The sequence below is a fragment of the Salminus brasiliensis genome, chromosome 1 (assembly GCF_030463535.1).
Source record: "Salminus brasiliensis chromosome 1, fSalBra1.hap2, whole genome shotgun sequence".
Taxonomy (NCBI): domain Eukaryota; kingdom Metazoa; phylum Chordata; class Actinopteri; order Characiformes; family Bryconidae; genus Salminus; species Salminus brasiliensis.
Window position 1 is genome coordinate 59,132,504 of NC_132878.1, and position 10,962 is coordinate 59,143,465.

General features: G+C 41.2%; 1 protein-coding gene across 6 annotated transcripts in view; it reads right to left on the reverse strand.

Moving 5' to 3' along the window:
* The window catches only part of LOC140559969 (MAM domain-containing glycosylphosphatidylinositol anchor protein 2-like), a 194,524-nt gene extending 183,886 nt beyond the window's left edge, over positions 1-10,638 (reverse strand). For 4 of the 6 annotated variants that reach the window (XM_072683845.1, XM_072683864.1, XM_072683835.1 and 1 more), the window contains exon 1: positions 9,581-10,638. In XM_072683845.1, coding sequence (XP_072539946.1) covers positions 9,581-9,653 — 73 coding nt within the window. In that variant the 5' untranslated portion in view covers positions 9,654-10,638. The remainder of the gene's footprint in view (positions 1-9,580) is intronic. The other 2 variants (XM_072683883.1, XM_072683874.1) reach the window with 1 other exon arrangement.
* Between the last annotated feature and the right edge of the window lie 324 nt (positions 10,639-10,962).

The window sequence follows — 10,962 nt, forward strand, 5'->3', positions numbered from 1 at the left end:
GTGGTCGATGGCCAACACGAAAACTGGCTCACTGCAAACAAATCTCCTTTAGGCCAAAGGAGGTCTGAGACGTCACTAACTCCAGCATATGTTCATTTACCATTAACAGATCCTTTTAGATTTCAAAGGCTATTGAGGAATTGCAAGCCTTATTTCACATAATTTTGAAAACCTAGTATGTAGACAAGTGTCTGATATCTGATTAACAATTTCTTTAATTACTGTGTGTGGAAAAAAGTAGGCCTACATAGTTTTCAATGTCTCTGGGTCTGAAAACTGTAGAATTTCTGCCTTATAACATTTTGATATGCTATATAACCTATAAGGCTTTCTTTTTTGTTGGCTGTAGCTATAGAGCTAAATGCGCTGACAATCTGTCCATCATCCTTTAAAATTAATGAAATGAGTTCATATGCACAGCATTCACTTTCATTTACATTTATGTAGTCAAAGACATACAGTGTTTGTTTGGAAGGCAGTGGCACTCCTGTGTAGTGTCTGAAATACATGGCATTGTTGTCATTTTATTGCTGGTGTTTCCACCTTTGCTTGAAATTAGCATTTTACAAATGTAAAGAAGTACTGCTGTCGTCTTTCTTTAGAAATAAAGCCACGGTTAAGATTGTTCCTTCCTTTCCACCATGACTCCACCATGAGTTTGATGTCATGACACATACATTTTGGCAATGCAGAACTGTCAGAAAAACATGCCTGCACCAATAGAAGGAATCACAAAAATCACAAAGGCATACAATTTCAATGGATCAATCAATTTGGAATCAGTTTTTAACTGGAAAGGGTTCTCAGTTCCCATTAGTAGAGTAACGACACAGCATCATCCTTTCACTGAGTTGTTACTCATTCGGCTATGTGTTACAAAACTGGATAAACCCAAAGTGTTTCTGGCAAAATGTTAAACATGATGAATGTCTCTTCTTTGCCTTTTTGTCATACGTGTGGTAACATTACCACTTAAAATCTGCATAATGTGGCAAAGGGTATGTTCACACCTGGCATTAACGTGTATTTTGTGTCCAGATCTACTTTGACCAGATTCTGTTTTCACTTGTCATTAAAATGCATCCCTAGCATGACCAGATGTGATCCGATTTTCCGCGATGGAACAATACATGGTTCTCAGATTCTCATAACTGCTCTATCAGAAAATGAAACGGTCTATTTAAACCAGGAACAAAGTCTGTAACACTGCTTTCATTTACCAGTAAATAAGCACAAGCGTGAGCGCATTAATGTAACACACACACACACACAGCAAAAGATTAGCCATGTGTAGCCATGAATTCACACCTTCAAGCAAACCATTGTGTCATACTGTATCATACCAAGAAACCATTGTGATCCGTCAAGCTGAAACCAAAGCTACTCTTTATATAACAGATGGGTATTCATGATAAATACGTATTCCAAAAAGTAAGATCGTGTACAGTAGTACAGATTCAAATCAGATTCAAATCAAATTCAGCTAATGTAGCATCACGTAAACCACATATTGATTATCCGTTGCATTTCCTTCAAGTCCTTAGCTCAGAAGTCCACACAGTCAGGTAAGAAGATATCCGACCAGTAAGGAGCAAAAGACCACTAATGATTCTCTATAATGGCTCTGCTTGCTCCAGTGGACTGCTCGGTAATGTTCCAACATGCCAAACAATTTTAGTCTCTCTCTCCCTCTCATTACTGTAGAAAATGTGAAGGTCTCGATCCAGGGGAATTGATGAAGGACTCGGGAGGAGGCTCTGAAAAGCAACAAAGGCTGCTTTAGTTTCACCAGTCGAATGCATTTGCATAGCTTAGAAGTCAAGCGAATGAAGCGACTCATAAAAAGATACCCAAGAAGTTGCTTTGACTTCAACAGTAACCAGTGGAGAGGAAAAAAAAGGAATGGTGAGAACTTACAGTACTTTCTTCTCTGCAGCTCGTAAGAACTGGAAGAGCCTATCATCTTCAAATAATGTTACGCAATGCAAAGTACAGTGTCTCTCCTGAGCTGTAATTATCATGGATTCATCGGGATAAGCTTCTTTCCATGGAGCCGATCACGTTTAGAATTACCGGAATGTTTCACGTCATTTTGGTGAAGGCCCAACATGATACAAACAATGTTTTCAACTTTGTTTAAACATTCATTATTCTCCTGCATTCCGTATGCAGGAAAAAATAACCTCATAGGATTAATATTTCAAGCAGCGGAAAAAGTGCCGTGTTGGTACAAGCAAGCATCCTTCCCACCACTCCTCTCTCCATCTCTCTCTCTCTCTCTCCTATTCACCCTCTCTCTTTCTCTCAGGAATTTGGTTACAAGAAATCTCCTTAATTATACTGTAACTGCCAGTGTGATGGTCATCATTTTTTCATATATATCTTTTGATGTTCTACTAGCAGATTTTACTATACTGTAAAATGTACCCCATGCATGTAACCCAAGCAACGTTAAAAATACTATGAATATGAGTTTAGTCATTTCGGAATTAAGACTGCATGAAAGAGGATTCACTCATTATCCACACCCACATGACACACATGAATTATTTAATACACATTACATATTAGCATAAATCATTAACATTTAACCTTAACATAAATGTACCATACCAACAGATATACAAGGTCCTGTTTCTGTCCCAATGTTCATATACCATGCATGGGTCATTGTTGCAGGTATTGCATACACTATGCAGGTATTTGATATTTCATGATTCAAATGTGTTACTATGAGACAAAAACATAATTCATCTTAGAATACATACAACTGATAAGATCGTCCCATCCAGCAAACCAGTGCACATTCCTAATCCTCAGTTCAAAATAAATTAAAGAGGTTGGCTTAATTAATTAAGCTCTACCTCCATTATGCCATCAGATGACAGGAAAATCAGCCATCTTTGTGTGCTCAAAAACCATAGACTTATACATCGATGTTCTGTGTGAAAACTGGATTCATTAATTGAGCCTTTGGGATCTGTACATCATTCACACCTGATACACTGCGACCTCTTGTTATCCAGTTAATTCTGAGTGTCACTGGGATATGCCAATTGTCTTTAAGCTGACATGTTCATATCCTCGCCTGCTCAGTGGATGTAGACAGTGCTGACTCCTCCAATATTCCTCTAACAAAAAGGGGTGATTGAACCTTGACAGGCTAAGTTAAAGGGAGTTCAGCCAAAATCACATCACTGTTAGATGTGTTGCTGTGGATGTTCCCCAAAACATATTTTTAGAACATAAAATGTATAATAAATACAGAAAATAAACACCTACTTTTGGTTAAGGTTGTTTTCACAATGTACCGTTGTGATTTTTTTTGGTTTACTAGCTTAAGGTGGGAGGACAAAGTTCTTTTTTGATAGGTTTAAAAGCAAATTGTGTCAACAGAGCACATCCACAACTTTGTTCTAATACATCAGCAGCTGGAGAGCTCATTAGCAACATGAGGTGTTGAGGAAACTCCATGGAGAGAACTTATCAGCGCTCATTTCTACTCGTTTCCACTGAGAGATGGAGATTTATGCAAGTTATAGTTATAAGTGGACTGGCATCCTGAATATGGTGTTGATACTGATTCTATAGTAATAACACTATTGAGAGTCTGCACTTTGTGACAGGCTATCTTCTGATATCAGGAACTTTTCTCATGGACTGTGGAATTGACTGGGAGAGATTTCAGTTCTGGAGGTAGGTTTGTTCCTACCTCTATGAAATGACTTGATATTGTTCAGAGGTCGTTACAGCGTTCTGTTCATTTGTTTTGTTTAGGTAGCTTCCTAAATTGGCATTTCACTGCTGAGATTAATTGGTTAAAAATGATCTAAACCTCATTAGAAAATTGTACAGTTACCAAACATACATCCTGCCAAAGAAAGCATCAAATTCAGAACAACAATATTTGTAAAATGTTTATATAAAAACAATAGTTTTAAGTATGTATCTGCAAACAATGCAACTTCTGAAATTTCCAAAAACATGTAAATATAATATTTTAAAAAACATCAATTTAATGTGTAATGGGTTTTGTTGTTCTATGTCAATTAGCTTTAAATTTTATTATTTTCATGCTGAAGATAAGGTCTGGAGGCATTTTACACATCTTTTATTTTCATTATGGTGTTTCCAGTTTTAAACTGGCAAGTTCAGCCTATATTGCTCTGAAAGAGTAGAGCAGGTGGTGACTCTGAGCTTAATCTTTTGAGAAACTGGCACTAGAGTATGAAACCTCCACATGTTCACCAATGTGTGATCTGATCTGTCTTTCTTTAACAAAATAGAACAAGTTTTTAATACCGCATTAATACCGACATCACAGAGATTTTTGTGATACCAATACATTTGCAAGACATCAGTCAATAGTATCGGGCAATTGATATGGTTGGGCTCTAGTAAACACTTTGCTATATTTTACGTTAAACCACCACAATAAAATACAAAATTAAATAAACTTCAGATAACTTAGATAACTTCTTAATTTGATATGGTGTACGTGTAGAGAAATGAGTTATATATTAGTTATTATAAGTCTTTCTAGCAAGTAAAGGTTAGTGAATATGCTATTTTAACAGCTTTCTATTTTAACACATTGCTAAATTAGAAGAGCTATTTTCATATTACATTTCAGTTGTATTCAGAATAGTGAAATATTGAATACAAAATTAAATTAAACTATATAATATATATATATATATATATATATATATATATATGTTTATATTCATTTCTGCAAAAAAGAATATGTTGAAATAATGAAAAAGTACAGTAAAAAGTGGCTTATGTGCAAGATGATTTTGGGTGCTGCATTAAGCAGAGAGGCCTGATCAATGCTGGACTAACTGGTAAACTGAGTAAACAGATGGCTTTATTAGCGAAGCGTTTTAAAATAAGCCTGTCAGTTTGATTTATTTTTCTGTCTTATCAATTAAGCATACACAGAGCATTACCTCACTCAGGGTGCAGAAAGTACGATGTAAGTCGCGTTTGACTGGATAACTTGTCTTGCGCATGCCAATTTGTGCATGGAGGATGTCCTTCAGATCTCAGTGTTTTCATAATAGACTCCAATGTAATGACATGCAAATTTCAACAGCTTTTTGTTGTTGTTGTTCCAAACAGATGCATGAGCATGGACCCGCTGGCCTATAACCACGCAGTTTTCAGCTTAATGAATGGATGACTGTTCATAGACGTTTCAACAACTGACATGGGATACATAGCTGATAATTTCCCATCCGTCTGAAGATCCATCATCCTTAAGAGGAGCAGTCAGACACCAGCTGTGAGTCATTTCTGCACTTAAACCATCATGGTAAAGTGTCTGACTTCAAGCAAAGTAAAACAAAGAATCCATTAAACCAGGACTGGATTTTTATGTGGCCTAAAAACAATAAAAAAATAGAATTTTATGTCAGTACCCTGATAATTATCCCATGAGGTGAAACTGCTCATTTACAAGTTGTCTGCATCAATGCTATAGTACAAAATGTATTCCCCAGTGATTTAACCTGAACTCACTCTGATTCTTTAGTAACTAATCTTTACTTTTTAAATACAAAGACACGATTACCTTCTAGATTATAGAACTTCCGGATTTCGTCCGGAGGGAACTTTTTATACTTCTTTTGAGGAAGTGGGAAAGACTATTAAAAAAAAAAAGCTACAGTGAAGGTGTATTATTTAAAGTAAAAAAGAATACCTTTTGTGGCCGACATGATAGCATAATTAACTATCCATAGTTTGGTATGAAATGTAAGAAATGTAAATAGGATTACATCTCTGACTGCCTAATTAAAATCAGGCCAGACTTGCCCCAAAACTGGACATTCATGGTCTTCTCACATGAGTCAATACTCATTGCTAACTAATATCCAATCAAAGCATGTTTCAAATGTAGATGTTTTTTTGTTTGCTTGTTGTGCTGTAAGATGCTACCAATCCAGTTGTGAATGTTCCACAGCAGACCACCATTACATTTACAGCATTTAGCTGACACTCTTATCCAGAGCGACTTACAAGGTTACTCATATTACAGAGGTGGGCCAATGTAGTGTTCAGAGTCTTGCCCAAGGACTCTTATTGGTGTAGTGCAGCATAGTCACCCAGACCGGGAATCGAATCCCAGTCTCCCACATGGTGGGGTAGCTCACTGGCAGGTAGTGGTGTTATCTGTTGTGCCACACCAGACTGTATTGTTGAAATAAAAACATAACATGAAATAAATAAAGAAAACAGGAGATGCACATCACGGGAAAAAAGTAGGCAATTCTATTTTTTGCATTGCAGTTTGTTGACCGAAAATACTGCAATGCACAGAACTAGCTGAAGTAGTTTGAGTATGGCCCTAACACCTAACAAGTTCCACCTAACCACCTTCCCACAGGATTGCATTTGTTGTACTCTGCTACAATGTCTTGTATACAAGCTCTCATTTTGCACCACCTTGTTTACTTGTTCTGTGTGGTCCTGTGTCCCGTCTCCATATGCTGGCTGGAGGGCCTGGTATATGGGGGAGATGACAGTAAGGTTCTTTTTGGTTATATCAAACGTCATCAGCTGAACTCAGGCCTCATTCGCATTTAAATGCGCTGATGGTACAAAATAAATAGCACTTGGTTCAGCTATCATACTGTGTGACCTCAACGTGGTAATAGACATATTGTGTGTGGTACGACTGATACAAATCTGATATGTCCAGAGTCCATTGTTAAAAGAAAAATACATAAAAGAAAGCCATATGGGTTGGCTGTCCAGGACATGGATAAAAGGTAGGCAGGAAATTAGATCCTTCATGATCTTCCATGAAAATAAACAATGTAGGAGTTAGATCAGCTAAGGGTTGCGGGTTACTCTTACATTTACATAAAAAATTCCTCTAAGTTTAGACACTACTAAACACAAGTCAGTAAGGAGACCACTCTGCTATTTGCCCAAGTATTCTCTGAAGAGGTGGGTCATCAGTCTGCGTTTGAAGACAGTGAGCGACTCTGCCGTTCGGACACCCAGGGGAAGCTCGTTCCACCACTTTGGTGCCCGGACAGAAAAGAGCCTGGACGCTTGTCTTCCGTGGATTTTGAGGGATGGCGGGTCGAGCCAAGCCGTACTTGAAGCAGATCGGCTTTTGACCATTACTCTTAGTCACCATGCACGTTGTTTGCATTATTTGCATTACGGTTTACTGAACACAATTGCTGAATTTATTATGGTACTCTACCGCACACACATGGTAACTCAAGTACATTTGGGTTAAACAGACAACTATTTTGACCTCATCATCCAGCTATTGTGTTTTTATTGTTCTCTGCCACAATGTCTTGACCAATCATACTGTGTAGTCTTGTATAGTCCAGTCACGATCATAAATATTTATCTGATGGCTACATGGCTAATTAGCTATCTTACTTTGTAGCTATACTGACATGAAAGGATACCCGGCACTGTAATTTCATACAAATGTCTAAAATTACAAAAACCCGTGTGAAGGGGGCCACTAGCATATGCGCAGTAAAGGGAAAGGCCACTAAAAACATTAGCTACCAGCAAACATTACTCTGCACTCTAAATGCGTTATAGAAACAAGCCTGAGGTTCGAATTCTTGTTGTTTTTGTAAGATCTGTGACCTGCCTCAATACATGTGTTTAGACTTCCTTTTATTTACATGTATTTACATTACAATTTACATTTACTTATTATTAACTCAAACACTCTATTACCACACTACTGCTAACATCACATCACACAGTGAGTGTATATGCAGTTTCAGGGTTGTTATGTTACAGGAATGCAGTCATTCTTTTTTCCACTCCTATATTCAACACTGCATTTTCTGCTAATATCATCTCTATTTATTGTTACTGTGAAAAATGACTGTGATCTGTGCAAATTCACGATCAGTTCCAACTACTGCAATCAGGTGATGGTGTTGTGTGGTGCTCTAAACTTGCACCATCTTTTTAACTTCTACCATGTAGCTTGGTGCACACAATATAGGAGTAAAGATGCACTCAATCGATGATCTGGTTCACAATATATTGGGTTCATGATTTGATATATTCCATGATACTGTTGTAGTATAATGCTGTAGAATCTATCAATGTGACTACAGCTAGGATAAGGGAGGAGTGTGCCACATGACATGCCCATGCTGGAGTGGAGTGTTGATTGGTGCTGGCTGTCTGTTGCCTTAGACATTATTATCATTATTAGCATGTCTCTTTCTTGCGATGCCCCTTGTATACAGCACACTGGTACATAGCCTCTATATAGTGCACATATCGAATACCCTAATGAGCCGAACTCATGGCCCTTTATTCCCATCCGAATCCTCTGGTGGTACGAAATGAATAGCACTTAGCTCCAGCGAATAGTTGGCTACTGGGCTATGTGAAGCGATGTCTCTGACTGATCACATACATACTGCGCAGGGTATGACTGATTCCGTAATGAAGAAACCAGAGTCAGAACCCAATAACCACTCAGCCATGCCAAAATGAAAAAACCCACAGTGATAAGCGCAATAATCACAAGTGCTAAAACAGCCATTTGATACGCTCTGACACGTCGTAGATATTAGGCCTTGTTAACGTCCCTCTTAAAATGAGATATTTAACCAAAGTACATCTCGTAGCTGCACTGTGCATGCCCGCGATCGCTGGCAGCATTAAAGTGCTCTCTCACGGTTCAGCAGGAGCTCAGCTACTTCAAATGAAGCACGCTCCTCGTCTGCTGCACTACATGCGAATTGGGACCGCGCAGACATCAAGCCGTCCTCACTCCCACCAGTTGTGAGCGTGACCCAGCACTGACCAAGCCTCCCATGCGTTTTCGCTCGCTGCCCTGAGCAACAACAGCCCAGAGCAAACAATGCTCAGATGTTTTTCCCCTGTGACATTTGCACATTATGATTCATAGCCATGCAAGGCCCGGCCTCTCGCTGAAGGTAGACCCACTCATTCGCACTCACACATACATACATACACACACACACACACACACACACACACACACAGAATGCCACTAGTTGCATTCTTCCATGTGATGTGGATTGGAGGAAAGGGGGTGGGGGAAGGAGGTGGAGAAGGAGGGTCACTATACTTGGCTCATGAATACCACTATTAATGGGCTCTTCCTCAGCCTTTCAGAGAAACTTAAAGAGGCATGTAAACAGAGAAGCCTTGCAATGAGGTTGGTTATGGTTCTGGTTGTCAATAACGAGGATAAGCTGTCCCTCGGCGATTCCTACTGACACAACGATACAAGCACCGGTCAATAAGCGCTGGCCATACGATTATGGAACTGTTTGCGTTTTTCATTACGATATCGATCTTTATCACATCACAACGTGCAGCTTCTCGCTTTCTACTGACCTACGGACTGGCTCCTGTGCATGCAAATGAAGCTACGAGAGCATACGTTCCCAGCTAGTACAAAACGGCCAGCTACGACTGCATGGACGCGTTTGGGAGGACAGCAGCGTCCACACAGCTGCTGCGCTTAGCATTTTGTAGTGTTGCTGTTTGTTTGGTCTCGTTTCCCACAAGGTCATCACGATGCAGGCTGGCCGCACTGACTCACCGTACACTCCCTGGCAGCAGGCGCCTTCCAGCATGAGCGCGACGAGCCCCAGCACACTGATAATCCCATCCATCCTTTACGTGGATGATCTCGACATATCTAGTTCAGAGGCGAGCAGTCCGGAGTCCGGAGAGGCGTGAACGGCGGTCAGCGCGCGCGCGCGCGCACGGAATCACGCCGTAGTCCCGCGCGCGCGTTCACTCTAGGCTGTGAGGGGGAGAACTGTGGGATTGGACCCCCACCAAATTATACAGGATGTGTACACACATGCACAGAGAGAGAGATGTGTCTTCCTCTTCTTCCTCTTCTTCTTCTTCTTCTCCTTGTTCTCTTCGTCTGCCGCTCGTGAGCTCAAAGTCAAAGGAATCAGTTAGTCAGACGCTGGCGTGGTGAAGCCGCCGTCACGTTGACGACGAGCCAGCGGCGACCCAATAATATGTCTCTAACGCCGAGCTTAGCTCACGCGGGCAGCGGCGAGCCTCTCTCTCTTTCACACTCACACACCCACACACACCTCGGTGTCTTGGTCTCTCTCTCTCTCTCTCTCTCTCTCTCTCTCTCTCTCTCTCAGCTTGTAACGGATGTCGTTTCCTCTGCTGCTGCTGCTGCTGCTGCTGTGTTTTTTTTTCTCGCAGTCTCGTTGAGTCCTTTCAGAACGAGGCGCCCACGCTCGCTCCCGTGTCCGCTCGCCGGCTTCAGGGCCGCGGCCGTAAAGTTTGTGCAGCCGCGCGCCGCTCGCCCCCGCCGCTCCTCCTCCTCGCGCTTCTCTCACGGCTGCATCCCAGGAGCGAAACGAGCAGCTCGGGCGCGAGGAATGCGTGTGCACCCGGCAGCGCCACGACTCCCATACAAGCTGACCACAATAAAAAAAAAAATTAAAAAATGCGCTGTTAATAACAAATGCTGTATCTAAAAAAAAGGGAAAGGTCAGTGCAGAGTGGACAAGCAGCTCGAAGGCCGGTCAGTTCTCCCTCTTCAGTCAGGCTAACGGTGCGGACAGGCGGCTGCTGCTGCTGCTGCTGCTGCTGGACTGCCGATCCGTCCGGTTGCGCAATACGCGCTATGGAAACGCAGCCGGTGCTTCGCTACGTCAGGCAGTGCGTGACTTGCAGCTCTCATCTGTATGGAAGCCTACACACATACACACGCATACGCAAGAACACACGCACGCACGAACGCGCGCGCACACACACATATATATAGAAATATATATATATATATATATACACACACAGCGCAGCTGCTCCACAGGGTCAACACTGCACCAGTAACTGGCCATAAAGGCCAATCGCATCACCGTGAGCTTCATCTCCTTCTTTCATGACTGCTGGTGACTTCCAGACCTCCGTCTCGGGCTCACCTCCTAAAGGGAGTTGGGGGCT